General features: G+C 59.6%; 7 protein-coding genes across 7 annotated transcripts; 2 read left to right on the forward strand and 5 right to left on the reverse strand.

The window, feature by feature from the left end:
• Window positions 1-2,188: 2,188 nt before the first annotated feature.
• Window positions 2,189-6,078, reverse strand: THITE_2109000 (uncharacterized protein). Its single transcript, XM_003649849.1, has 2 exons — window positions 3,095-6,078; window positions 2,189-3,028 (listed from the first exon to the last, which is right to left on the reverse strand). Exons 1-2 carry the CDS (start codon window positions 5,828-5,830, stop codon window positions 2,339-2,341), a joined length of 3,426 nt encoding a protein of 1,141 aa, XP_003649897.1. The 5' UTR covers window positions 5,831-6,078; the 3' UTR covers window positions 2,189-2,338.
• A 4,356-nt stretch (window positions 6,079-10,434) lies between these two features.
• Window positions 10,435-12,794, reverse strand: THITE_2109003 (uncharacterized protein). Its single transcript, XM_003649850.1, has 2 exons — window positions 12,295-12,794; window positions 10,435-12,237 (listed from the first exon to the last, which is right to left on the reverse strand). Exons 1-2 carry the CDS (start codon window positions 12,667-12,669, stop codon window positions 10,546-10,548), a joined length of 2,067 nt encoding a protein of 688 aa, XP_003649898.1. The 5' UTR covers window positions 12,670-12,794; the 3' UTR covers window positions 10,435-10,545.
• Window positions 12,795-13,628: 834 nt separating this feature from the next.
• On the forward strand, window positions 13,629-14,452 carry THITE_25820 (uncharacterized protein; the record flags this gene model as incomplete). The annotated part of the gene is made up of 2 exons (XM_003649851.1): window positions 13,629-13,866; window positions 13,938-14,452. Coding segments are annotated over 2 exons (753 nt in total), but the record flags the coding sequence as incomplete, so codon positions are not given.
• Window positions 14,453-15,485: 1,033 nt separating this feature from the next.
• On the reverse strand, window positions 15,486-20,238 carry THITE_2109006 (uncharacterized protein). Its single transcript, XM_003649852.1, has 5 exons — window positions 19,929-20,238; window positions 17,776-19,843; window positions 16,968-17,713; window positions 16,209-16,902; window positions 15,486-16,063 (listed from the first exon to the last, which is right to left on the reverse strand). The coding sequence occupies exons 1-5, from the start codon at window positions 19,990-19,992 to the stop codon at window positions 16,048-16,050; spliced, it is 3,588 nt and encodes a 1,195-aa protein (XP_003649900.1). The 5' UTR covers window positions 19,993-20,238; the 3' UTR covers window positions 15,486-16,047.
• A 1,723-nt stretch (window positions 20,239-21,961) lies between these two features.
• THITE_2063035 (60S ribosomal protein L5) lies at window positions 21,962-23,309 on the reverse strand. Its single transcript, XM_003649853.1, has 3 exons — window positions 23,253-23,309; window positions 23,086-23,123; window positions 21,962-23,013 (listed from the first exon to the last, which is right to left on the reverse strand). The coding sequence occupies exons 1-3, from the start codon at window positions 23,253-23,255 to the stop codon at window positions 22,149-22,151; spliced, it is 906 nt and encodes a 301-aa protein (XP_003649901.1). The 5' UTR covers window positions 23,256-23,309; the 3' UTR covers window positions 21,962-22,148.
• A 400-nt stretch (window positions 23,310-23,709) lies between these two features.
• Window positions 23,710-24,717, forward strand: THITE_2042382 (uncharacterized protein; the record flags this gene model as incomplete). Its single annotated transcript, XM_003649854.1, has 3 exons — window positions 23,710-23,796; window positions 23,857-24,103; window positions 24,140-24,717. 3 exons carry the CDS (start codon window positions 23,710-23,712, stop codon window positions 24,715-24,717), a joined length of 912 nt encoding a protein of 303 aa, XP_003649902.1.
• Window positions 24,718-24,879: 162 nt separating this feature from the next.
• On the reverse strand, window positions 24,880-27,988 carry THITE_2109016 (uncharacterized protein). The gene is made up of 3 exons (XM_003649855.1): window positions 27,826-27,988; window positions 25,393-27,769; window positions 24,880-25,302 (listed from the first exon to the last, which is right to left on the reverse strand). Exons 2-3 carry the CDS (start codon window positions 27,640-27,642, stop codon window positions 25,042-25,044), a joined length of 2,511 nt encoding a protein of 836 aa, XP_003649903.1. The 5' UTR covers window positions 27,643-27,769; window positions 27,826-27,988; the 3' UTR covers window positions 24,880-25,041.
• Window positions 27,989-27,998: the final 10 nt, after the last annotated feature.

Consider the following 27,998-nt stretch of genomic DNA (forward strand, 5'->3'; position numbering starts at 1 on the left):
TCGTCGTCACTCATCCCCGCCACCGAGCTCGGCTCGTCCGACGACGAGGACGAAGACACGGGTGCACCCTCCCGCCCGCAGTCGTCCAGCAGCAACAAGGAGAACCGCAACCCGCGCCGCAGCAAGCCCGCCGTCGGCAGCACCACCATCATCGACCGCATCAACCTCAAGCGCAACGCCTCCTCCACCGCCTCCAGCGGCAGCAGCAAACTGGCCTTTGCCGCCGCCACCGCCTCCGGAAGCAGCAGCACCGCCAACAACACCTTCCGCGTCCCAACCCTCCTCCGGCGCGCAACAACCAACTCCCTCCTCTCTTCCACCTCCACCTCATCCACTTCCACCACCCCAGGCGTCACCACCACCACCAGAGGAACGACATCATCCGCATCCGCATCCGCCTCAGCCTCAGCAGCAGCATTAGAAACAATGAAGATCAAGAAGCCCGCCGGCAAGCGCTCCGGCGTGAGCTACCTGGCGCGCGAGACGGAGCGGCGCGCGGCGCTGGCCGAGGCCGAGCGGCGGCGGGAGGCGCGGCGGTGGCGCGGCGCCGAGGCCCGCGGCCAGGTCGTCGGCGGCTTGTTCTCGCGCGGCAAGTTTGAGTGAGTTGCTTGCGTGAACGAGTTGAGTGAGTGAGTGAGTGAGCGAGTGAGCGAGTGGATCGTTGCTTTGATTGTCGCGGTTGTGTTCGTGGCCGGCTGCTGGTTGGCTGGCTGGCTGGCTGCTATTTGCTATCGTCGCGGTAGTGTATGGTGGTTACTATGGTAGAGGGGGGGTTTCAGTATGGTCAGTCAGTCAGTTAGGAAGTATTATTGGGCCTGGGTAGGTTGGGCTTTGGAGAGTGAAAGGGTGGAGAGAGTGGAAGGGTGGATGGTGCTGTGCGGACTATGGCTCCATCTAAGGGGCTTGGCTGTTTTGTGCTCGGTGGACACCGGTGGTAGGTTTGGCGGTTTTTGTTGGGGTTGGTTGCTTTGTGTTTGGTTTGGTCGGGTATGTACGATTCTGGAGAAGGCACTCCGGGCAGGGCAGGCGTTCGGGGAGCTTTCGGCTGTTGTGGGAGGAGAGGGCGTGTTTGGGTCATGCATGGGTTTGCCTGCTGTAGGGCTGTTGGTTCTGGGTCTGGCGATGTAGGATCAATAAGACGGCACTCAGGAGAGGTGCATTCATCGTAAGCTTTGCTGCCTTGCCTCATCAGCAGCGGGTGCACTTACGGTAATGGAAAGCAGGCAGGCCCAGAATCAAGGAAGGATCTACGATAGGACAAGTATCATGAAGACTCTACCCCAAGGCCCAAATCCACCACTGTACTTTAGCGACTCAGCTGCCGGAAGTCAAGATCAGCGCAATTGATGTCCAACATCAAAGACCGAGTCGCAGCCCGAGTCTCGCTGACATCGCAATTTGAGAGGGGGCATCAACAGTGATGTTGATTCTACACTATCAAACACTACACCCGACAAAAAACTCCCGCTAACTGATCGACAAAGGAAATGGTATTAGACAGGTCGGTAGTACGTACATAGAGTTTTGCCTCTAAATCGTGTCATCCCAATCGTATCATCATGATGATTCCTCCCTAAAAAGACATGGGCGCCCGAGAGCAGCCTTACAAAGAGCCAATCCATAGCCAGCCAGCAAATGCAATGCCAACCATGCCGTAGTTTATACAGGGATGCATGAACGCTTCCCATAATGCAGGTCCGAACCTGGCGTGTCGAGGCCTTTCCCTCGAGCCAACGTCCGTCGATTGCTGCTGCAACCTCCATAAACGAGTGAACGGGATCGCCAGTCAACGCCGTCAGTCCCAGAATTAACATCCCATCCGTCGCCGCGGAGGGTTCTGCGACCAGGAGCGGGAACTCGTCCGGCCGCCTCCTTTGTAACGATGTCCGTGGCGCCAATTCCACGGGCGAAGCCAATGCGAAATGTTGCCCGGCGAAATAACAACGCCGGTCGTCAGAAAACATACCCGACGCCGCGGGTAAAATGAAGGTGCATGCGTGACGTTGGCGCCATCCGGTGTTGACTCGTAAACGGAGCATGTCGTCGTTTCCGAGCCGGTGTCAAACAATGCTGAAACCGAAAGACCGCATCCCGCCCAAGTTGACTCCATACAAGCCACACACGGCCCATCATCAAGGGACTCCAGATGGCCTCGATATCCCCCCATCCGCCACGGATATCCAGCGATGATAGCCGACCAATTCAACTTCACTACTACTCAGACATATGCTCCTGGTATGCCCACCGCCCCTCAAGTGGCGGCAGGCAGATCCAGCATGGTAGCGACGAGAGCAGGTAGGTATTGCTCTAACATCGCCAGGGTGTCGTCTTGGACTTCTTAAACGTCGATCATCTCGGCGTCAGGCTTGGGGCCCCAATTCCCCTCAAAGACGGCCGCACCCGCAGTCCGGCGGCTGAGAACCCAAGTTACCGGCTCCGATGCCAGCAATTGTTCGGCAGTTGGGCGATTGGCGGGGTCTGGCTGCACCATCCAGGCCACCATGTTGTCGAGAGAGTGAGGATCCTCGGGATCCAGCATGAAATTGGGCGGCTCCTGCCGCTCCTTTCGCTTTTGCGCGCCGAAGAGGTTACTCGCGTCGTGCGTCATCGCTTTCAAGGGTGAGTTTTCTGCAACTTGAGATATGCCCGAGTCGTGAGTGATGGGGACGCCGTTGGCATCGCGGACGAGGGCGCCGGCTTCGCCGCATGTGAGCCGGGTGAGCATGCTCAGGTCGCCATTGCGAAGCGCCACCCAGATCGGGCCGTTATCGGGCATGACCACATTGCAGGCGATCTCCACGACGATGAGCCCCAGGGCGAAGATATCGGCAGGCTTGTCATACTGCCCACGCATGACCTCCATGGCGATGTATTCGCGATCGCCCTCTCCCTCGATGCCTTCGGGGGCGGGCAACGGAGTTGCCAGGCCAAAGTCGCCAATCTTGAGATAACCATCGAACGTGATGAATATGTTGGCCGGCTTGATATCGAGATGGGCGAAACCGGCCTGGTGGACCGCCGACAATCCCTACAGTTCGTTGTTAGCGACTACGCATGGGTCACAGCTAGGCGGGTAGCGATGTGTTCAACATACCTGAGCCGTCTCCCCGAGAATCTTCCAGATTCTGAAATCATCCAATCGACCCGCTCCTCCAACGGTCTGCAAGAACACATCGAGACTGCCCTCGGCGCAATACTCGGTTTGAATGTAGAGATGGCCGTCACTTTCCCAGCTGTCAATGAACTGAATGACCTTGCTGCTGTGGCGCAGAGCCTGCAGGATCGCGACCTCCTGAAGCTTCGCCTGCCGGCCCCGGATGTTGAGCGAGGGGATCCGGAGCTTCTTGACTGCGTACACTCTGTCTTGGACTGGACTGGAGGGCGTCCGCGGCGTGGTCGAAAAGGCCGTCATGATGGAGGCGGGAGCACCCGACTTGACTACACGGTACACCTGAGAGAATTCACCCTTGCCGATAACCTCCGATTTGTCAAAGCGGGCCAGTAATGACTCGTCGGCGTCGCCCGGACCATTCCCGTTCTGGGGAGTGATGCTGGCTCGGCGATCGGCAAAGCTGGAGGAGAGCTGACGGGTCTGCGAGTTGCTGGGCGTCGCCGGGGTTCCCAGAGACTTCGCGTTCCAACCCTGGGGTTTGGATATCGACAAACCACTCGGGTCTGGCAGCGCCATCGGGCTCTCGGCGGCGTCCTGCGGCGTGTGAGGTGAACCGATCTCCATGTTCAGCGGGCTCTGAGCAGCAGCGGCGTCAGTTCCGCCGCAGCGACCGGGCACATCGTTAACCGTCGCGAAGAACAGCGGCGAAGTCCTCGCCGGCGCTGGTGTGGTAAATGGCACGGGATGCGTGTGGCTCCCCGCCAAGGAAGTGAAGGAAAACCCCAGAGACGGTGAGTCGCTGCTGAACGGAGTCGAGGGGCGGGCACTGTCATCGACTGCCCGGCTGCCCTGGCCAACTTGCTCGTCCGTGCTTGACACGACTTGCGGGCTTCCGGACGCCGGATCGACGCGGGAGGTTCGCGGGTTGGTTCCCAAGCGAAACAGCGGAGCGCGAGCAGCAAAGGATCGCGAGTCGCCGGGGGTCTGGGCGCCCTCAACCTGCGACGCAATTGACTTGAAGAACAGGTTCTTGGTTGGGGTGGGCGGGAGCTCCTCGAGGACGCCGGGGAGTTCATCACCATCCAGGCTCAGCATGCTTCCCTTCCTGGTATGGCTCGAGGCGACCTTTTGAAAGAGCAGGCTGCCGGACTTGTCCTGCGTTCCGAACAGATTGCCGCGAACGGGTGCTGCCACAAAGCTGAAAGGAGTGGACGGGCTGCCAAGGGATATGCGGGACCGCCGTCCACCACTGCCGCTGCCGGGCGGGAAAGTAGCCGAGTTATAAGGCTGCTTTTTGCAGGGAGTATCCGGCATGATGGGGACCTTGGCACCAGGCTGCTGGGGACCGCCCTCTCGATTGAGGGACATCTTGGAAACGAGACCAGTCGAGGTGAATGCCGCCTGCAGCGGCTTGGCCTGCTTATACTGAGGGGTCTCGGTCGTTTCCGAAACGTTCACGGGCCGCTGCGCTCCGGGAGGCAGTGATTTTGAGAGGTTGAGCAGCGCCCGCCGTCTATTGCTCATGGGCGCGCTGGGCTCATGGGTTGGAGACTCATCAGGGAGGCTCGAGCCCGATGAGGATTGCGTCAGCGTCCGGGACAACGGATGAGGCTGGTTTGCCGGACGTTGGATCAGATGATCCTGCGCAGATGCGACTTCTCGCTCGTCGGGTGGGACGTACTGATCCAGCGACAATCGAGGCCGGGATCCAGCGCTCGGCGAGGCGGGCTCAGCTGAGAATTGCGCCAACTGCTTCTCGCCCGCACGCCGGCCCAAAGAGGATCTATTCTCGCCGTACCGCTGCTGCAGTGCGCTTCTGCGCAACGATGAGGTGCGCTTGGGCAAAGCAGACGGCGTCGGCGAAGCAAGCGAGTCCCGGAACGGCGAAGCGGCAGACCCCGTCAATTCGTACTCGTGGTTCACGTCTTCATGGAGGTTGAAGCTTTGGGGCGGCGCATGCGACTGCTTTTCAGCAGCCGTGGTTTCGCTCCCAAAATTGGCGATCCCATGGAGACTTCGGCGCTTCGCTACTGGGCTTCCGAAACTGGTGCTGCCTAGGCTGTCGTCCGCGTCGCTCCGCTTGAGCGGGCTGACGGAAATCGCGGGAAAAGGTTCGTTGTTCATCTCGAGAAATTTGGAAATACCGTTCTTGGTGGATCCGGAGATGTCGAGGTGCATTGAGTGGCGCAACGGGCGCTCGAGGCTGCGACGCGACGCGGGGCTCAACGCGATGGGACAGTCGCTCAGAGGCGCGTTTTCTTGGTCACGGGTTTCAGCGCTTGAGATGGATGAAGGGATTTGATTGCCACAATCGGACGAAGGGCCAAAAACGCGCTTGAGAGGACTCTTGGGCGAAACTCGAGACCGGGAGAGGGGTCGGTTTACTTGTTTCGACCTTGTGGAGCGCACCGGGAGCTTGATGTTCGGCTTGAAAGGCGTACCAGTCACAGCAGGCAGCGGTGGTGCCGAGAAAGAAACGGGCGAGAAGCCCTCAGGCACCGAAACTGTAGGCGTCGCTGGTACTGATGCGGATGCGAGTTGAGGGAACTGCGCGTTGGTCGATGGAGAGGGCGAGGAAATGCCCGACAATTTGAACTTAGAGGGTGACCGCGAAAGCGATCGTCGGAGCGACCGAACAGTTGCGGTAACGTCAACGTGGTGAATGTGGGTAGGAGAGGGCAGCGTAAGGGTGCCCCCGCCTTGATTTGAGAAGGACATCTTCAGTCGCTTAGTCGCCAGTCGCTTAGTCGTCGGTTTGCTTAGTCGCTGGTGAGAGGCCGCTTAGTCGTGGGCGAGAGTGCCGGCCAGTAGCTAGCACTGTCGGAGTGCACAGCGTGCTGAAGCACGGAAAGAGGATATCGATGTTTGATGGTTCGTCGGAGGACTGAACGTCCTGGAAGAGATCTCAGATCGGATTCAAAGAGATTTGAAAGGCGGTTGTCCACGTGCTGCTTATCCTAGCCTTCAGACAGCTGCATAGACAGTGTGCGGAGGGCCGGTTACTGCAGCTTGTAAGGCCAGACACACAACCGGTGCAAACTGAGAACCGACTAGAATCGGAGTGGCGAACAGCACCGTGACGTGACGTACACTCAACGATGCAGCGTTCAGCAAGGTGACGGCGGATCCAAGAGGCGAAACCAGTCGACGCTTGAAAGCAGACAAGAACCAGCAAGCACCAACCAAGGTCTGGGGGTCCCAGGCTCTTTGCTGGAATGTTCGGTGCAAGCCGCTGCTGGGAGTCGTTCCTGCCAGACGAAGCGCAGTCCACCAGGCGTGGGCCTTCAGACGAAGGAGGGCGGTGCGTGGACACGTCAGATGAGGTAGCCACCAGGCATCTTCCAAACCAGTCGTCCCTGCCTGTGGCCCCAGCTGCACACAGTCCTCCAACGCTCCTTCCTACACTCGCTGTCTATTTGGCCGTTGCTCTCATGTCGCAAAGAGGAGGAGCAGTCGGCTCGTGGTGGCTGGCTTTGATATCGACCTTATCAAAGCACTGCGCACTTCAGCGCCGGAGCGGGGGCCATGCGCGACCAGCTCGGACGCCACTTTGCGATGAGATCGTCTGCAGCGGGGTTGACGCAAAGAGGGAGCGTCGACGCTCTGGAAGGGAGAGGCAAGACACAGGAACCCAAAAATCCGTGGGCGAGGGATCTTTCGACAGACGAATGCTTGACGATCACATCGTGTGTGCATGCAAGAAGGAGGGCACCTCAACATGGCAGAGCACACCAGAGAAATGGGACGGCCCATCTTGTTTACACGGACGGATTTCACGCGTTTTCGCGTGCAGTGGACGCGTCGTGGCAAGGGGTCCCTGCCGTGCCTGGCGTTAGCGTTGTCTTGGTCCCCACCCAACCGGCCGGGGGTGGCACGGGAGCTGCGCCACTCTGCAACCTTGGGCTTGAAACGGCAGCCGTCTCCGGCCATGGGCCTCGAGACCTCTGGATTCGCAACTGTGCTTTCGTCTTGAGGCGTACCGCTATTAGGTGTGTGCTGTGCAGGGCGACACAGTGAATCGCTGGACCCAAAGCATCGCCACGGCAAGCTGCAGGCTGTCATAATAGTGTCCATGGTCGAGGCGGAAATCTAACACGCGTGGATGTGATGTAATTCCTACAAGGAACGAGGTCACAAGACACAAACGACTGTCCGAACACATCTGGCAGCGTCTCACCGCTCCGGATGAACACTATGGTTCGTTGCCATGGCCCATGTTCGAGACTCAAAAGCGGTGGAAGTTCCCATCTCGATGGAAGAGACGAGCGCACCCACGGTGTTGGGTCGGTGCTCAGGCCTTTGTGGACGGACTGCGTCCCGCCATCCGGAACCAATCGCCTGACGAACACACAAGACAGGGCCCACAGTGTTTGTGTGCGGAGAGATGCAAGATCCAGTTGACCGACCCCACCAGTGCTTCCCTCATTGTTCCCTCTTGGCAGACCGTTGGATGTCAGGTCAAGCCCTGGCTCTTTCAACAAGGCAATGCTTACCTGGTCTCCTGTGCACGGAGCACTTGATATTGGGCAGGCGCACCTAAGAATGCAACTGAATGCATGTCCGCACTTTGAAACGTGTACTTCCACGTCACATTCCAGAAAAAGCGCGATGTGTCACCACGCCCTCTTCGTGCCCTGCCTCTCTGAGGCCTCAAAAGTGACCGGTTGGCCACCTTTTTGAAGACCCAAAACACCGTTAGGCTTCCTCGCCACCTGGAATTCGCCACCTTCGCCCCAACTTTGCCTCAAGGGCCCAAACAGTCACAGTCATGATGCCAACTCAACAGCCCCGAGGGTGGAGTTCGCAGCACATTGTTTTCTCCTTAAGTTTTGTTTACTTTTGACCGAACGCGTCCAAATGACAACAAATGCGCACCTCTTCCACGGCCGCGTCCAACCAACATCTTCTTCGCTGCCGGGTCTTTCCATTGAGTCCCAATCGGGCGAGTAACGCGGAAATGGGAAAAGAAATTGAAAGATAAGCCGCAATGCCTTGTCCCAAAAGGAAAAAGCTGCAAGCCCCAGCTCCATCCCACTTTCCTTTTCCTTCCCCTTCACGCTTTCCCCCCACGGCCTCCTGGGCTCTTTCCCTCTCGGCCAGGTTCCCCTCCCTCTTCTGAGTCTCCATTCTGCCTCCCACCAGTCTGCAGCGACCGCGGCGATCCCAAACTTCCGACTGGACTGCCCCGCCGACCCTGGAACCCTGGTCGTTGACGGCAGTCCGGGGGGAGGAGGAACGGTGGGCGGAGAACCAACCGCCGCCCATGATCGACAAGCCTTCGACACACGCCACCCCCGACTTTCTTTTTTTGAACCTCAGTCGCGTCGCGTCTGCCTCTTTTTTTTTTCTTTTGTTTTTCTTCCCTGCGAGAGGTCAGTCACCGTTCCACGACTGGATTTTACTGTACGGAAACAGTACACTAGACACAGACACAGCAATGTCTTCTCTGCGCGCCGTGCATCCCACCTCACGTTATCTGATCCGTGCAGAACACAGCTTGGGTATCCCCACATCGCTGCAAAGGACAAACTGACGAGAGGAAGAGTAACCATAGCGCGCTGGGGGGGGGGTGCCAAAACGGTCATGACTCCTATTTTCTAGGTCTCAGAGGGTCCTCTAGACCGAAATTTTTCACCTTCAAAACAAACGCCTACCGGTCACTCCTTCCTAAACTCACCACCTACCTGAAATATTTCCTTTAGAAAATAGTCCCCTTAGTAGAAGATATTCGTAAGATACTCTTCTACGTTGGAGGACATCTCTTTAGCTATATTGTACTTTGAGAGGAAAGGAGATTTGGCTAGGTGACTTTCGTAGTGATGGTTTTAAAAATTCAAGAATACCTTCCGGCTATATATTTGATTGCCTGCTGGAAAACGGATGTGAGATCGTTTTGCCACCCCCCCATGGCGCGCTATGGAAACTTCAGTGCTATATTCCGTAATCGCATAATGATTATAATTTATCCGTGTTGTCCTGAGGGCAGCGCAATCATAGCGCAAACACGTTCCGCTCGAACACTCGAACGAACCACGCCATGGGGAGTCCGTGCTACACTACCACGGACACACAGCAGGGCATATCCGTACCTGCATGCATGAATGCAAACGGGAAAGCAGATCTAGGAACCGCTGTGCCGCGCTTCGTCCATCCATCCCGTTCCTCCGGACCTCCCGATACGCTAGTGTATGTATACTACACTAGGAGCTTGCGCCTGCACTATACACAGTAGATCTAATTAAAACCGAAAATACCTGAGATAAACAACGGGTAAGGAAGGCAATGCAGCTAGTGTACGGATGTTGCTACCAAAAGAATCCGCACACCGCCCTCAATTGAGCCGGCAGAATTAGTCGGTATTTACATAGACATACAGATCCAGGTAGGTATCTTCTCGGTCGCGGAAGTATCGAGGATGATCTGGTGCCCCAACTCCCTTGATTTCAATATGATTGAGCCGTGTTGGCCGCATTTGAAGCGGGTTACAACGAAGAAGGGAGCTCTAAAGAGCAAAAGCTAGGCAGAGATAGTCTGGAAGCAGGCGTAGGATGATTTGGAACAATGGAGGATACAACGGTGGATCGAACGGATCCTACACCACATTTAGGAGGTTATTCGTTGCGAGGGCGAGAACGAGTATACAGAAGGAAGATCAAATGTACGTCGACAAGATGTTGTTTCGGCTCCTGGGCCTAGTACTGAATAGCTTCATTCTTTTCTAATTAGGTAGTGTAGTTGGATCCAGGAGAGCGTTGGATCTTGGAGAGTCGGATTCAGGGGGGATGGTGCGGGGTGTAATTCAATGGCTTACAGGCTTGGCATTCAAGGCGGTGTGCGGATTCTTTTGGTAGCGACTTCCGTATTATGCATGTTGTAGCGTATGTTCGTTGCAACGCACATGTCATCATTTTATTCCCGTCTAGGCGAGGAGCTGTCCCCCCTTTCATCTTGCATGAACAAGAGGGAAATGAATACGGCTGATGCGAGGCACACTAAAGCATGTGAATTCCGTAGGGCGCATGACGATGGGAGATTTCCTGCTCGACTTGCAATCTCATTTTCTGCTTCACTGCTGTGGTAGTTAATTGCGTGCCGTCTGTGAGGCTCCGCGTGGCCAAGTTGGGTAATGTGTAAACAATGCATACAACCGATCCTCGTTGTTGTCCCCGTTGTTGTTGTTGTGACTTGGTCGCGGAATGATCTCTCCCACATGCCACCTATGCGTACACGTAGACATGCGAATGCTCACATCTGAGACCAATGCTCTTGTTAAAACCAGGGTATCACCGCCAACGACTATCTGCCGCCTTTCCAAGCCTACCCGTTTCTGTATTCTGTACATGTCTTGGAGCTGCTGAGATCCTCCCGTCGACATCATGCCTCCCAAGACGGGGAGAGAGGAAGAAAAGGTAGCGCAAAGACAGGAGCGAAGCTCATGTCCACCGCGTCCTCATGAACTCAACCCATTTGCCAATGTCCTCAAAATATTCCAGCAGCGCCCCGATGTCCTCCACGCGCCTCTGGCGGCCGTTGGGCGCCACCATGTTGCTGTCGTCGAGCACATTCTGCTCGACTACCCTCACCCGGCCGTTCTCTTGGATCTCGAGCGTGACGCTAGCCAGTTGGTGTTCACTCCGGAATGGGAAGATGACCTGCAATCTTGGCACGGTGGTGAGGGTCAGATAGATATCGATCTTGAGTGGCTTCCCCGCGTCGCTGGCCGGTGGTTCCTCGGCTGCTTTGGCCATCAAATCGTGGAGGTCGTCTTGGTTTGTTGTTGCTGTAGTGGCAGTAGATGTTGTTGCGTCCTTGGTGGCAGCGGTTCGGCCGTTAGGGGTGGAGGATGTCCGGGACCCGTCCAGTGCACCAGCATTGGGCGCCTCCTTAAAGCTGTGTTCAAGCAGCACGGCCAGAAAGATGTACTGCCGAAGGAAGGGGAGCACGGCAACCAGCTGCTGCGGGTGTGAGAAGGCGAGCCCGGACAGCGTCCGACTGAGGACCGCCTTATGGACCACGAGCGTATTCGCATGAGTCCTCGACGACACTTTTGTCGGGTCATTTGGCGGGGCGAACGACGTTTTCTTGTCGAAGGTGACGATTCTCGTCTCTGTAATATCGGAGGCTTGTCCTGGCGGAGAGGGAACGATGAGGCTGTCAAAGGACTGCACGTCCGCACCAGCGGGTTCGTCCATCGCACAGCCTAGCTCTTGCAGGTGCTGCCATAGGTTGAGTGGGATATGGACAGGAGGCTCGAAAGTGGCGTGGAACACGACCTCGGGCAGGCGCGGCCCCAGCAGTGACGCATCGGGCTGCATCGGATCGGGCCTTGTCGGATCAGAGGCGGGGAGAAGCGTACTGTCGGGCTCCAGCCAGTCGATGACTGGACCACCCGTATGCAGCTCATCCGGAAGCGGAGTTTTCTCGACGTTGGGGCCGATCCACCTGTCTGAGATGCGGACCGGGCTGACGCCAATCTCCCTGAGCGGAGCACAGCCGATGAGGATGCTCCAGATGGTCTCGTGCTCGTCCACCCACGCAGCCAAGTCTGGGGGCACCGGCTGAAGCCTCTTCTCCCGCCAGTAGTCGAGCGTCATGCCCACGCGACCTCTCGCGTTCATGGCCGGCGTCCCGCTCTTCGTGCAGAGGACGAGGTTCTCGAGGGCCGCGTCGCTCTTGCCCTCGAGCGAGGGCTCCTGGCGAAGTTTTTGCAGCTCCCACGTGTGGAGGCGGCTGAGGCTCTCGTAGATGCCGGCTACAGCCTCGTACAAATTAAGTCCGGGGTTGATGCTCAGCCTGTCCAGTGCAGCGAGGCGCTCAAAGTTGGCGGCGAAGGGCGCCAGTGATTTGGTCAGCGGGCTCTGGCCGTCGCGAAGCCGCAGTGCGTTCCAAAGGATCTCGCCGGCAGCTTTGGCATGTTTGTTTACGATCTCGGCCGACTCCGGGAAGCTCAGGACGGCCGACTGGACGACGTTGTTCGAAAACTCGACGACAAGCTCTAGGGCGGACCCGGCAATGTAGAGGGTCCGCTTGTCGCTGCTGTCCATGGAGTTCTCCCACACGGATTCCAGCTCGAGCTTTTGCACCAGCCTCTCCAGTCCGGCCTCACTGACGAGGCCTTTATTCCGCTGCGGGAGAGTGAGTCAGAGGGCCATCAGGGGCGGCCGAGACGAAGGCGAACGTACACTGAGGATGGAGATGACGGCGTCCAAGCGCCTCGCCCTCTCGTCGTCGCTGGCTCTGCCCAAGGTGCCGAGACTGCGGAGGCCCATATCCAAGCCGGCTCCCAGTTCCATGGAGCCGATGGCGGCGTCAGCGGACGGACTGGCGAAGTTCACGGGCGCGCTGGGGCGGCCCAGGTTCGCCGAAGCCATGGTCGCGGGCGATGATTTCTTTACCTGCTGGGGCGACGACCGCGGCCCATGGGGCGAAAACGCGGCCTGTGCGACTGAGAAGGGCGTTGAGACTTGGGGAGTCGCCGCAGCTCCGTGTTGCGGCTGCGAGGGCGTCCGGCCCTGCTGCGACACGGGGAGTTTCCCGGGCGTGGGTGTCGACGACATGGCTGCTGGTGTTGCACACGCTGTTCTCGCGAAGTCGGGTCTAAGTCGTTGAAATGGTCGAGAGCAGGGTGGCTTCTCAATGGGTTTCTAATTCCGTGAGTCCGCCACGGCTTTCACCACCTCAACGTCATATTCGACATCTGCGAGTCGAGGGAGGGCAAACTGCAAAGCGCTGTCCGCCAACGGCCTAGACGCCCATGGACCAAATGTCTAGGACTCCCTGGCAATGTCAAGCTGGGGTAGTTATGCAGCTATCCGCGTTTCCATGAGCGCAGCTCACAACGGGCTAACAACGGGCAAACTGCGTGTTGATCAATAGTGCAGTTGAAGTGGCATGTGGGGGAGCTACCAGGTAAATCAGAAGGCACATTTTGGTACCCCAGTTACGGATAGGTACACAGTACGGATCTGTACAGAGTACGGTACATTCGGTGCTCTGGCTGGGCTAACTGGGTGTGCAACAAGCAGATCACAATCAGATGAGTGTTGGTGATGAATTGTTCTCCTGCAGAGACGCACACCAAGCACAATGTGACACAACCGGGACTTGACGAAATGCTGCCATACCTAACCGACAACGACAATCAGGAACCTTTGCGTGGGTTCTTCTCTCGAGGGACCTGTTCCCATCGAAAACATCCTACAGGACAAAAGTTACCGTACCTGCTAAGAAAGCCCTGATCCCTTGTCTGCAGGGGCTTTAGCTACCGTAACCGCTACCGTAACAACGGTAATTACTGGGTAGCGGTAAGGTCCGGGTCACCGACACCATGAACTCATCAACTTCAAGCCACGGCCCGCTCTTGCCCTTGACGCCTTCGTCTTCGGCCGCGCGCACACAACAGCCGCAATCGAGCCAGCATCACCAGCAGCACCGCGTGACGCCGCAGCCGCCGTCACAGCCCCAACTGCAGCCGCAACTGCAACCGCAACCGCAACCTCAACCGCAGCTCGTCCCCATGAACGGCATGAACGGCGGCAACATGGCCGGCGGCATGCACGGCCCCACCCCCGCCGGCCACCATACCGAGCTCGGCTACATCTACCAGATGGTCGAGGAGCTGAGCCGCCAGCTGGCCGACAACCAGCGCACCCTGGAGGAGGTTGTGGCCGGCGTGGGGCGTGTGCGAAATCTAGCGAGGGCACACGCGCTCGGGAACGACGAGGTGATCGAGTCGGCCGCGGACGAGGCGAAGGGTATGTTCCCTCCTCTTCTCTTGCCGTTTGCCCCGGACTGGACTAACACAGCAGGGTGTGAAAAACAAAAGCCCAAGAAGCGAACCTCGACACGCTCATCTCGATCCTGTCCGAAGCGCTCGAAAAAGCCAAGTTCTCGCGCGACGCCAACGCGGCGCTGCTCAGCCAGTACGCCTCCGCGCTCGCCACCATGCTGCGGCAGTTCCACGAGTACAAGGCCAAGCACGTGGCCGACGTGGCCGCGTGGCACCGCAGCTACCGCGCGCAGCTGGCCGAGGCGCGCGCCGAGAACTCGCGCCTGCGCGAGCAGATTTGGGAGATGCAGGCGCGCGCCGCCGCCGCCAACGAGGCGCTGCGCCGCTTCCGCGCCCGCTACGACGCCGACGAGGCCCGCTGGGAGCGCCGCGTCGACGCCAAGGCCGTGCGCCAGCAGCTGCGCTTCTGGAAGCGCATGGCCATGCCCTACCTCGACGACGACGACCCCTGCTGGAGCGACGACGACGACCTGATCGACGTGGCCGAGAAGAAGCGCCTGGAGGAGCTGCAGCGGTTGGCCTCCGAGCAGCAGCTTGCGGCGGCCGCCGCCGCCGAGCTGGGGGATATCGTGGGGAGCGCCGGCGAGGATGGCGAGGTGCCGCCCGAGGCGCCGTCGGTGCCGGGGATGCCGCACGGTGCGATGGGCGGGGTGCCCATGCGGAGGGAAGAAGGAGGGAGCATCATACCGCCGGTGCCGCCGCCGAGGCCGTCAAGCGTGGCGAGCAGCACGGGGTCGTCGGGCCAATGACGACTGGCCATGTTTCCTGTCTTTCATGCTTGGCTGGAGCTTTGCGAAAAAAATTCACTGCTGTGGGATATACCGCGTGGGGCATGGAATTGGAGTTCGGAAGGCGTTGCAGGGTGGACATGGCGTTGACGAGGAGAAAGCCGGCTGTAATATGTTCATGATATCCTGGTTGGCACAATACAATCGTCAGGAATTGCATGTGATGCTCACATGGCGGATATTGCTTGCTTCCCAAACGCAGCATCTTGAGACTAGGCCAAGGGCTGGGATATGAAGCCCAATCTTCCACAGCATTGCTGCTGCTAGAAAAGGGGTGTGGTCATCGGCAGACCATCGACATGCGGATTATCACACAAGCATTGCGGCTATGAAGAGAACAACGGTATGGTGTTGTCTTCCTTTTCCAAGCATAGACATTGTCAACGGTATGTAGTGAGTTGGGAAGTCTCCTCACGGTAGATCCCCTGCTTCGGCCGGATTTCACTTCCCTCTCCTCCTGACAGCGGACAGAGAAGGAAGGGGTTCGCCCCTTCTCCTACAGGAGGAGAGTGGAAGTGTTGAAAATCCCCTTCAAGAGTAACAGAGTAAAGCCCAACACGCCACAAACGGAACTTCAAGTCAGTTAGGCAGATACTACAATCTCAGATTCAAATAAGTGCCTCAAGGATTCAGCAAGATATCAGAAGACCTCGAGGGCTGTGGCCAAATCACCCAGAGCACGCAATTGAGGAACAAAGAACTGCCCTTTTCACTATGACAGAATCGATGGCCCATAGATCCCGCAGTCCCAAGCACGTTTAGAGCGCCCCTGTCACGCCTGTGCGCCGTCTCTCCAGTCAAGCACAGAAACCAGAGTTCCCAGCGGAGGACCGAACGTAGAAGAACCTAGACACAGGGTCCAAACTCCGGACAATGCAACGATGGATAACACGCAAGTCAACCTGTCCATCTAAGGGAGTTAGAGCAAACGAAAGTGCACTTGAGTGATGTATTCACCTCCCACGACGCTCAACCCGCGCTCAAGGGCTTTTCCTCTTGTCTTGCCGCCATGAAACTTCACCTTCTCGCGCCTGGTTCAAACTTGTTGAAAAGCAACGACCTCTGATGGGGCCTGGAAGACAAACGCTATCCCCTATCCCCTATCCTCGGCACGGCCAACTCCCCTACCCTCCCACCTCCACCAAGCCACAAGATCCCTTAGTCTCGGTCTGAACGCCCCATTGCTCAGCAAAGTAGATAAGCAGAGACTCGATCCACCGGCGGGTTGAGGTGCTGGGCGCTGCTTTCTTTGCCTTCCCACAACCCCGCCCTCCTCAAACTTGAGCAAAAACCTCAAATGCGGCCGCTAACTCTCAAGCAAGAAAAATCATCCACCTCATACCAGTGCAACCAGGTGTTTATGAACCTAGATACCTACGGTATCAGCGCCCCTGGTTAGCTTCCTTATGCACCACAGCCGCCTCCCCCCCTCCTCCCCCAACAAATACCCGCAGTCCTCATCCCCACCGCGGCCATGGCCAACCCTCCCGCAGCCGGCGTCCCCATCATTCAAACTAACCTAACATTCGCATTCGCCCTAGCCATCTCCTGGCTCTCGACAAAGCGCGCCCAATGCACGGGATCGGCGGCGCGCAGGCGCTCGCGGATCTCGTCCTTGCGCGCCTCAAACACGGCGACGACGCCGCGCTCGCGCGCCTCGCGCTTGAGCTCCTCGTCGGCGACCTCCTCGAACAGCTCGTGCAGCAGGCGCGCGTGCGCGGGGTCGGCGCCGACCATGGCGACGCCCGACGGGCCGGGGTCGCCTGCGTCAGCGTCGTCCTCGTTGTCGTTGTCGTCACCATCATGTTGGTGGTGGCGGCGACCCGGGCTGGTGGGCGAGCCGGGGGCGGCGATGTCGCCGGCGCGGAACTTGTGGCCGGCGCGGAGGACGCGGGCCTCCTCGTGGGCGAGCGCCTTGGAGTTGAGGGAGAGGAGCGAGTTGGAGCGCGAGAGGGAGGGCGATTTGATGGCTGTTTCGTCGTCGCGGATGTGCGACAAGTCGTCTTCGTTGTCCTCCGAGAGGGAGTCGCGCCCGGCGGCGGCAGCGGCGGTGCGGTGGGTGGGGTCTGTATCGGGGGAGGTGGAAGAGGTCGGGCCCTCCTCGCCTGGGGGAAGGGCAATGCCGCTGTCGACCGAGACGCGCGTGTCGGGGAACTCGTCCTCAAAGCGCTTGATGATGCCGGCGAGGGTATTGTCGAGGAACATGAGGCGGTCTGTGAACGTAAGGGTTAGTAAGCTGCTCAGGAGAAGAGGACCGGGCGGGGAAAGCAGAACATACGGTACGTCGGTGAATCTTTGCCGGCAGCCCTGGCTTTGTCGATCGCCGGCTGCAGCCGCAGCCTGATCTTCCGGGCGCTCAGCAGCAGGTGCTTGGAGGTTTCCTTGGCCTTGCCTCCGCTCGGCACGGCGCGCGGCGGCCGAGACACGCCGTTCTCGACGTCGCGGATGAACTCGCCCGACTGCCGCCTTGACTCGTCGCCGCGGTTTTTGAGGCAGCACGTCAGCGCCCTGACGACGCCGGTGCCGCCGATCACGTAGTCCTCATCCGGCGCGGCGTCAACGTCGGCATCCATATCCGAGGACACCATGATATCGCGCCCGACCAGACGCTGCAGCACGTGCGGGTAGGCCAGATCAGGCTTGGCGAGCACCTCGGCCTGGCCCTCGGCTGCAGTGACGGCCGCCAGCTCCATGTTGCGCAGGCAGTAGGCGACGACCTGCTTCGCCATGGCCTTGACCAGGTCGCTCGACTGCTCGCTGGGCACCTCGATGTCGACGCAGACCAGGCTGTCCGACACCCTCGCGGCGGCCAGCAGCGACGCAAACAGTGCGCAGGCCTCCTCCTGCGCCTCCTCTGTTTTGGCGTTGGTGGCTAGCTCCACGAGCCGCGGGTTCTCCAGGAAGCTGATGTGGGCAAGGCCGGTGATCTCGGGCAGGATCTCGGCAAGGGCGATGGCCTGCTCCGGACTCAGAGCGCAGTCGGCCAGGTGGATGCGCTTCAGGCATGCCATCTTGGGGAGGTATCTACAAGACAGGATCAGCAGGGCACATAGAAAGCCAGCAGCAAGCGCACGGTAAAGACTCACCTTCTCAGCACGGATACCGCACTGGGATTCGTGCTGAACAGCTCGTGATTATGCGACAGATCGAGGAACCTGAACTCCTTCATCTTCGCCAGCGTCGGCAGCAGCTTGCAAAGCGACGACGGCGTAAGGTTGCAGTCGGCCAGACTGAGCGCCCACAGCGGGCAGCGCTCCGCCGAAAGGGCCTCAGCCAGCGTAGCCAACCCGTCCCGCAGGTCGTTGCCGCCCAGATCGAGCCCCTCGCAGAAGTCGGTCTTGAGAAACCGCGCAACGTGGGCGAGACCCTCAGAGTCGATATGGTTGTTGGCGAGGTTCAGTCGCTTGACGCCGCACCGGATCACGCCGTCGATGACGGACCCCAACTGTTCGGTGTTGAGGCCCGTCTGGCCCAGCCCCAGCAGGCTGAGCGTAGAACCGCCGAGTCTTTCCCCAAGCGACTTGGATAGCAACTGGCACAGACCCTGCGGCTGGCGCTCCGCCGGAGTCGGGCTGCCGTTCACAGGGCCGGCCGGGTCGGCTTGTCGAGGGAACTGGATCCCTGACAAGTCCAGGCTCTTCAGCGTCCGGCAGAGGTAGATGAACAGACAGAGGTGCTTCCACCCCTCCGGGCCGATCTTGTTGTTCTTCAGAACCAGCCGCTCGACCACGCCGCCCTGGTCGGTCAGGCCGTCCGGCCCATTGAGCGGGTGCTTACGTCGCCTGCCCTTGGGCTTCTTGGCCGCGAGCAGCCCCGCGAGGATCACGCGGAGACCCTCGTCCGTTAAGCCGCAGCTCTCCAGGATGACTTCCCTGACGGGCACGACGGCCAAGTAGTCGCCGAGCGTGACGAGGTCCGTCAGCTGCATCCAGTAGCCGCTCAAATCGAGCTTCTCCACCACGCCGACCTCGGTCGAGCAATTGGCCGGGTCCATCAGCTGCTCCGTAATCTTCCGAAGAATCGGTGTTTCCCTGAGCTGGCAGCACCGGCGGTATATCCTGACCGGGTTGGTGGTCGGCACCGTCTGCGTTTTCGGCGTACCCGGGCGCGGGACCGAGCCGCTGGAGGACGAGTCGCTGTCGTAGTGTAGCTCCATGGGTATGGTGCCGTTGGCCTCGGCCTGTTTCCGCCTCTTTTCTTTCCTGGCTTTCCTTTCTTCCTCGCTCTTCTTCTTCTTCTCCCTCTTCTTGTCAGCCGCCGCGATCTTCTCGGACGTGCTGTCTACGCTCGCCCTTGGCTCGCTGCTGGTCTCGACGCCCTCCTTTGGCGGCTCCTTGGGGACCTCCTCGCCGGTAGCCCTGGTCTCACCACCCACCTCCTTTTGTCTCTCCGCCGTCCTGGGGTGCTTCAGAGCCTCGCCCTCGCCCCTCTCCTTGATCTTCTTCTTTTGGTCTTTGATCGCCCGAACATCCCTCCGGTCTTTCTCGTCGACCTCATCCGCGTACTTCGGCATGGGTGCAATCTCCACGTCGACGCAGAAGGCCACGCGCCGGAGCTTGGCCTGGTTCAGCCCATTGATGGCGCAGCGCTCCCGGTGGCGATCGACATTCAGCACGCGCCGTTCCACCAGCCCGTGGTTGTGCGATTTCATGTTGGGGCTGAGCGTGCCGCTGGAGGACGAGAGCCGACGGAAGACTTGGAACAGGCCCGTCTGCGATGAGCGCGGCGGAGCCGGGGTGTAGGGGCCCTCGCCTTCGTGTTTCGACGCATGTTGGAGGACGGCGTTCTTAGCCGGGGTGACCTTGGGCACGGAGAACTCGGCAAGCTTCGGCGAGGCGGTGCTCGCCTGCGGTGGGCTTTGGGAGACGGCGCCGCCCCCAGACGAGAACTTGGACGAGATGTTGGAGAACCAAGAATTGCGCCGTTGCGGGGTGGGCGATAAGGACGCTGGTCTTTTCTCGTCGGAGCTTGTCCTTACGAGATTCTGTCGGGTGGGCGTGGTTTGCTGTTTCGCCTGTTCCGTCGACCTGCCATTCACAACCGCTGGCGACGGGGGATGATTGGGGGCCGCGTCCGGAGGGGGGTCCGGAGGGGGTTCCGGAGGGGAATTGGACGACGATCTTGGCCGTGTTGTCGCATTTCTCGCAACCCTGTCTGGGAAGTTTGATATCTGCATTAGCCGCATTTTCTTTTCGATGCAGAATTTCCAGGACAATGTCACGGGTGGTGGGCTGCAAACCTTTGGGATTCCCGTGCGTCATCCAGCTGACATCCAGACCGTGGACGGTCTCCATCTTGCTCATGTCGGCTGCACCACCACAGCTACACCACACCTACCCCGCGAACGTTGATGATTCGGCAAAAAGGACGCCACGAACCAGGCTGCCTCAATTGGCTGACCTAGAGCGTTAAGCCCAAAAACCCTCCGCAAAATGGCCGGCAGAGACGCAGGAAATCGAACGATGCAAGGGCGCCCCTCGAGAGAGTCAGGAAAGGGAGAGTCGAAGCGTCGAAATGTATTGATCCAACCGTCGCGGCTCAAGCGCTCGGCGTCGGATAGCGGGCTCTTTGTCGGCGGCAGGCCGTCACTGATGCCACTGAATGGAATTGAGGGAAGCCATCGTCTCGGTTAAGCTGAGTGAGCTTAATCAAAACATTTGTCGGGTGCGGTGCAGAGTTGGAAAGCAGCAGTGGGGTCGCGTGCCTCTCGATTAGTCCCCGAAGTAACAGTCTAACAGACGGTGGCGCGACTCGCTCTCTGCGACGACGAGGATGCGTGACGGGACGGGACGAGATTAATTCTCTGCCCCCTTTGCTTTTTGTTGATGAGGCGTGGCTGAGCCGAGAGGCTTGTTTTGCGCACTCAGCTTCGGTAAACTGAGGTGAGCTAAGACAAGCGCAACACAGTAGCTTGCTTGCTGCGTGGGTGCGGAAGTCGAGGCCAGTCGGTGGCGAAAGGAACCCGGACGACAGACACCAGGAACCCTAGGCTGCTTAGGCTGACCGCAGCAGACCGGATGGGACAGGGTGCTCGCTAGGGACGACCCAGGTTCGCAAGTCAACTGCAGAAATGCGATGCAGCGCGTGTGTGCTGCGAGAAGAACTAGTGGAAAATTGCCTTCTGGTGGAACGGGCCTACCCGGAAGCTCGCTACTCGGAAAACAATATCTCGCGGCTTCGCGGCCTGCAGATCGGGGTCCGGAAATTGAAGGTCTCAACGAGTGCTCGGCGGCGGCGGCGAACGGAGAGTGGCCGCCAGGGCGGGTGACCCCGGATCTCCTTCGGTTTGGGCCCAAAACCAGTTAGTAACACCAAAACTTAGCTGGAGTTACACGCTTCGACGTTGATGGCCTCCCTCCGAGAGCTCCAAGCATGCAAACCTGGTTTACACCCATTTTGGGAACTGCTGCACCGTCAAACCTGGAAGTACCTAAGGTAGGGAGGACTTGGAGGTTGTTGCTTCCTTACACCCGAAGATACAGAACCCACAGTATTCCGTACATACGGCGATCAGCAACGGCCCGTTCCAAGTACGCTACACTGTTGTGGTGTAGTGTAAAATAGACGCGGGGTGTTCTGCCCTGCCAGCCCTGCAGATGTCTTACTGTGTAAGTAGGTAGGTAGTCTTGCGGATATGCGTTCACGTTAGCACTCCCCGAGGGCTGAAGGATTAGTCTGCCTAGCCTTCCGTCAAGCCGGACCTTCCCGAGGCGCCGCTTAACGTTAACCACAGCTAGGGACTCCGTCACAACCTGCCCCGTTGCCAGTATAGCAGTGAAACGTAAGGCACCTTCACTATCACAGTGCCTACCTTGGCGAGCTTACCATTCAGTATCACCTACAACTAGATACACCTTTCCTGGACTTCCACAGACCGAGCCATGAACTCGCCACCGATGTCTGGGAATCCCCCACACAGACCAGTGCAGTCACATGCGCATGCACTCATCCTAATCCGGCAATGACCTCCTCGGCCGCCGTGTGGGCAAGTGTCCGCATGGCCTCATGGACAGTACCGCTAACAATCTGGAGCTGTGTGATACATACACTACGCTTCATGGACCGGCAAAGATCGAGGCACCGCCCTGGGTCGATCAACCGTGCGATTGCAAAGCTCTACTTGTTACCTTGAGCATTACTGGTGTACTTGTGGTGTGGGAGATCCCACAAGCGGCTGCCGTGCCCCGCGACGACCTCCAAACGAAACGCCAAATTGCCGGTTTGAACCGGCTCTTGCGTCACAGCCATGCCAAGAGGTCTGGACCACTACGTCGCCTGCACAAAGCAAACCCGGAAGGTGATTGGCATTGTTTTTGGTGAACCCTGGTCATTTACCCCATGTGCCCCATGTGCCCCACGCCCGACGTGGTGTTGCTGCACGAGAAAACTCCTAAAGAACAAGCAGTCATGATAACGAGCCCAAGACGATGCGACCAGTCCCTCGCAAAACAAAGCCAATTTACTCCTCCCGGAGCTCGGCAATCCGAGCCTGCACGCGCTGCCGGCGCTCCTCGCGGGTGAGCTTGCTCTTCTTGTACTTGAGCGACTCCTGCTTCCACTCCTCCTTGCTCTTCTTGGGCGCGTCGCTCTCGTACTTCTTGAACGGGTCCTCGCGGATGGCCTTGTGGGCCTCGGCGTAGAGCTCCTCGAGCGAGTCCGCCTCGACGCCGTCCTCGATGTACTTGACGAACTGGCTCTTGTACCGCTCCTCGTCGTCGTCGGCGAGCGTCTCCATGTACTCAGCCACGTGGCCGCCGAAGATGTACTTCTTCAGGACCTCGGCGTCGAGCTCCTCGGTCTCGATGTCGTAGCCGGGGAAGCGGTTCTCCGAGTGGGGGACCAGGATGCCGCCGTCCGAGGCACCCTTCATGACGCCGAAGACGCGGGCGCCGGTCGAGGTGCGCGAGAGACCGACATCGAGGAAGGCCTTGAAGGGGCGGCGCTCGCCATCGTCGGTCTCGGCAGCCTCGGTGAGCTTGTACTCTCCATCCGGCTCCTCGACGCCAACGAAATCCTCGTCGAGGCCGAGCTTCTTGAGGACGCGGCGGGCGAGGAGCAGGCCGGTGGCGTAGGCAGCGGCCCAGTTGGTCAGGCCGTGCTGGATGCCGTAGGCGCGAAGCTCGTGCGAGTAGGCGGAGGCGAAGATCTTGTCGCCGTTGATCTCCGAGGTCACGATCTGGGTGATGATGTCGCGGTTGGTGAAGCGCACGACCAGGCGGTACTTGGGCGCATTGTACTTGTTCTTGGCCTGGGTGATCAGGCGCTTGCGGGCATAGTAGTCAGTCTTGCCCTGTCTCCTGCGCTTGAACTTGGTCTGGAAGCGGCTGCACAAGGTCAGCACCAGTCTGTCTTTCTCACTTCTCACTCAGTCGACATTCTGGGTCGGGTCTGCTCACCTGTAGTACGCGCTGTTCTTGACCAGCTTGTGGAAGGCCTGAAAGTCGCGATCCCCGAGTCAGCAATTTGCGCTTCAGAATCTTCTTCCCCCCGTCCGAAGCATCTTGCATTGACTCTCAACATCTATCCGGCAGTGCCGCATTGGCGACGTCGCGTGTCAACTCACCATTTTGACTGCTTGTCGGTGGGCGGTGCGTACTCGACAGGTCGGCTCACGGGTTGCAGAATCGAAGGAGCGAAATTCGCGGGACGTGCATTTTCGTGCGCCCAAATTTCACCCCACAGCCCTAACATGGATTGGGGTGGGGGACGAAGGCGGTGAGAGCGAGCAGGGTTGGGGACGCCAAAATTGCTTACATAATAACGCTAACTAGCGGATAACTATTGGAACCAGCCAAGTGGATCCCAATGCCGAGCCGAGGTTCAGAGCCTCGCTGGCCGGGCTCCGTTCGAGCCCCGGGCCGGGCGTCCCAATCGCGGCTCGGCCCAGGGACGGAGAGCGGGCGTCTCTTATACAACCATGGTTTGGCTGCCACCATCGTACTGCAGCTGCGCAGGTCTTCCGCGATAACATGTTCGCCGAAGAATTTCCTGTTGAAGTCATCTTGGAAGCAATCGACACCATGCCACCAACGCTGTCGCCGTCGCCGTCGCCGTCCCCCCCGGTCAAGCGACCCAAGGTCATACTCTTCGACATTGGCGGCGTCCTAGTATGCAATTCTAGCATGTGTTCTCCATACCACATTCACCAGAGCTAACTCGCCTCCGAGACCGCCTCCCCCTTCCAAGCCATCCTCGACTACGAGCTCCGCCACGGCATCCCTACGGGCTGGATCAACTACTCCATCTCGCGGAGCGCACCCTCGGGGTTCTGGCAGCGTCTCGAGACCGGCAGCATCCCCCTGGACGAGGCCTTCTTCGCGGGCTTCAACCGCGACCTGCACGACCCGGCCCGCTGGAAGGCCTTCTACCTGGCCCATCAGCAGCAACAACAGCAGCAGCAGGCGCAGACCAGCAGTCCGCCGACCTCCGGCCCGCCACTCCCCGCACCAGAACCCACGCAGATCCCGCCCATGCCCCAGATCGACGGCAAGTATCTCTTCCACGCCATGATGTCCGCCGCGCGCGTGCCCGACCCGTGGATGTACCCGGCGGCGCGGGCGGTGCGCGCGAGCGGGCAGTACCTGGTGGCGGGGCTGAGCAACACGGTGAAATTCCCGGCCGGCCACGACGGCGACCGCGCGCAGATCCCCCCCTTCCTAACGGGCCTCTTCGACGTGCTGGTGTCGTCGGCACACGAGGGCCTGCGCAAGCCGGACCCGCGGATCTACCGGCTGGCGCTGGAGCGGGTGGACAAGTTCGCGCGGGCGCACGCGGGGTCGGCGCGGGGTCGGGCGCTGGGGTGGGCGGACGGCGTGGCGGCCAGGGATGTCGTCTTCCTGGACGACATCGGGGAGAACCTGCGGGCGGCGCGGGCGGCCGGGTTTCGCACCATCAAGGTGCCCCTCGGGCGGGCCTACGAGGCGGTGGAGGAGCTGGAGAGGGTGACTGGGTTGGCGCTGGCGGGTGACCATCCCAAGATTCCCGTTAAGCCGGACTTGGCGGGCGGTGCTGGTAAGGCAAAGATTTGATCAAAGGTGTTGCGTCCCGGGACGGGGCTTGTCGGTAAACTTACTTGTTGTGTGAGACATCATAGCGGTAGTATACCCCCAGAGCGATTCACTTCGAATGCCGTCTGTCACTGGCGAATAATAACTTGAAATTGGAAGAGGGTGAAATCGCAATTCACATTGTGATAGTTGCCACTTCCCCTCATCCTATCGTCATGCCCAGCTCCTCACGGCCCACCCGCGTCGTCTTGGACAACCAACAGTCCCCATTACGCCCGTAAACAACAAACGCCTGGACAAACCAACCGACAAAAGCAAAACAAAAAAAGACAAAAGCAGACCCATCTAAGCCGACACAGCAGCCTGCCTCCCGCCGCGGCCGGCGGCACCCGCCCTCCTCGGACCGGCCGTGGCGCCGGGCCTGGCCAGCGTGTACTTGGCGAACGCCCGGGCGAGCGCCTTCTTGCAGCTCACCTTCTGGCTGCCGACGAAACTCTCCACCGTGACGGCGATGGCGCGGTCAATGTCCTGGGCGGAGCAGTACTCGGACAGCCGCATGCGGCAGAAGGCCTCGCTGATGCGGATGATGGCTTCGAGGTGGCGGACCTAAACCGAATATATCTACGGTTAGTGTTGCACACACACAAGAAATATGAGACAGGGTAGGGGAACGGAACCGGAACGGCGAAAACGTACCGTGATGGGATAAGCACCCGTGGCCAGGCTCTCGCGGCGCATGTCGGCGAACAGGCGCGCCACCTTGTCCTCGTCCATGTGGTACAGCTTGGGCGTGCACCGCTCACGCGCGTAGAGGATGTACTTGCGGAGCAGCTCCTGCGGGATCTCGCCCTCCTTGTTGCGGCCGGCCTCGGTGGCCTGGGTGTCGTCGGCCCGCGCGGAGTCGGGCTGCTCTACCTCCATCGAGTCGGCGCCGGCCGATGTCGCCTGCGTGTTCGTCATCGGATGGCTGCGGCTGTGCGAGCCCACGATGAAGCGGGCGAGGCGCTCGTCCTCCTCGGGCTCGACCGTGTCCCGGACGACGCAGAGGATGTCGAAGCGCGACAGGATGGGCTCGGTCAGCTCGACGTTGGCCGAGAAGGGGATGGTCGAGTTGTAGCGGCCGCCGATGGGGTTGGCGGCGGCGATGATGCCGCAGCGCGCCTGCAGCGTCGTGACGATGCCGGCCTTGGAGATGGAGATGGTCTGCTGCTCCATGGCCTCGTGGATCGAGGTCCGGTCCTGATCGTTCATCTTGTCGAACTCGTCGATCAGGCAGGTGCCCTTGTCGGCGAGCACGAGCGCGCCGCCCTCGAGCGTCCATTCGCTCGTCAGGGGGTCCCTGTGGACGCTAGCCGTGAGACCGACGGCGCTGGCGCCTTGGCCGGTGGCGAAGACAGCTCTGTGGGCCGTCTTCTCGACGTACTTGAGGAACTGCGACTTGGCAGTGCCCGGGTCGCCGAGGAGGAGGACGTTGATATCTCCTCGGACGTGATGCTCGCCTTTCGTCTTCTTGGCTACACCCCCAAAGAGGGAGAGCGCGATGGCTGTCTTGATGTCGGTGTGGCCGTAAATGCTCGGAGCTATCGAGTTGATGATCTTGTCGACGATGTGCGGGTCCTTGGAGAGCTGGCGAATCTGGTGCTCATCTTCCTCAGTCATGCGGAAACCAGCGAGTTGGTCATGCGATTTCACGATGTTGTTGGCCTCAAGGATCGTAGCGAAGACCGGGAAGCCATTGCGGTTGTTGAGCTGGGCGTCGTAATTGTTGCGATAGATGCCCGTCACTTCGATCTCCTCCCCCGGTTTGGCCTTGTCGATGAGATCCCAGAGCAGAATCACCTCGCGGTGTCTGGGCAGGCGACCAGCGGGGACGGTCCCAGGGGACTCCTGAAGCGTCAGCTTCTGGTAGTTCCTGTAGACGGTCTTCTCCGAGTTGAGCGTGAAGGGGCCGCGGGACTGGCAGCTCTGGCAGTACGAGATCTTGACCTCGACGTTGGACTCCTGCTGGAAGGGGCCGAGCGTGATGCCGCATTTGGTGCAGTCAAACTTGACGTACTTCAGCTGGGGAAAGACGCCCGATCTCCTGGTCACGACACCGCTGACCCGCACGAGGCAGTTGAGGTGCGACTGGCGGAGCTGACGAAGGGTGTAGTGAACGGGGAGATCAAATATCCGAACATGGATCTCCGAGTGGATGCGCTCGTAGTCTGGGTAGTGCAGCAGGACCACATCCATGGCTACCTCGTCGAACAGTTTGAGCATCTCGGCAGGAGCGTTGGCGAGGAAGTAGGCCAGGATAGCCTTTGAGGTGGAGAGGTGCTCGTACGAGACCTCCAGGGACTCGGCATTGACCTCGCCGAGGGTGCGGATGCGGTTGCCGTACACCGAAGAGCCGCTGTCGTCGGTGTACTCGGTGAGGAAGGCCTTGAACTCCCTCTTGATGGTCCGCTGCACGGCAGGCTGGGCCACCCACTCGGTCAGACTGGAAGCTTTGACATCGTGCAGAGCCTCGAGCGAGAGCTCCTCGTCCATGATGTCGGCATCCATGTCTTCGTCGGGGTCCTCATCGTACCGATGCCTACGGCGGCGAGGCTGAGCCGTCAGGTCGATGTCGCGGTCGTCGTCCTCGCCGGGAAGGAAGGCAGCGGGGATGCGCTGTCGCCGGGCGACCTCGCGGTCTCGGCGGGCCAGTTGCGCCTCGAGACGCCGCCTCTCGCCCAGGTCCATGGCGTCGTAGTCCCCTTCGTCGTCAATGCCAATGTCTTCGTAAGCATCGTCGGGCCGCTCGCGGTAATCGCGTTCGAAGCCCTCGCGGAACAGGTCGACATCGTCCTCGGCCATCTCGTCGAGGTCGTCGATGTCATCCTGGATTTCCGCATCTTCCTCGATATCATCGTCATCGTCGCCGCCGTGGGCAATGTTGAAGGCGGGCGGGGAGGAGGGCATGATGGGGCTGGAGGGAGCGCCGGCCGAGGAAGCGGCGTCGTCACCGTTAGTGCGCGCGCGCTTTCGACCAGCTCTGCCGGGCGGTACGCCTCGGTTTGCCGAGGACGGATGCTCACGGAGCGGGGAACTACCTCTTGGTTAGGACGGGTCGCAGTCACATTTCTGAAGCCGAAATAGACATACCTCATGACGGCGGCGTATTCTTCGTCGTTAAAAGAGGGTATAAATCAGGTCTTGGGAAAAATGAAAGTGGGACAGTAGTCGACGGTAAGGTGGTCGTTGCAGGAGAGACAGACACTGCAAGCCAAGGTTCTTGAGTTCTGGAGGGGAATCAGGCGTCGAATCGCTGCTGGGGT

This window comes from Thermothielavioides terrestris, chromosome 1, assembly GCF_000226115.1.
Source record: "Thermothielavioides terrestris NRRL 8126 chromosome 1, complete sequence".
In the NCBI taxonomy this organism is placed as follows: domain Eukaryota; kingdom Fungi; phylum Ascomycota; class Sordariomycetes; order Sordariales; family Chaetomiaceae; genus Thermothielavioides; species Thermothielavioides terrestris.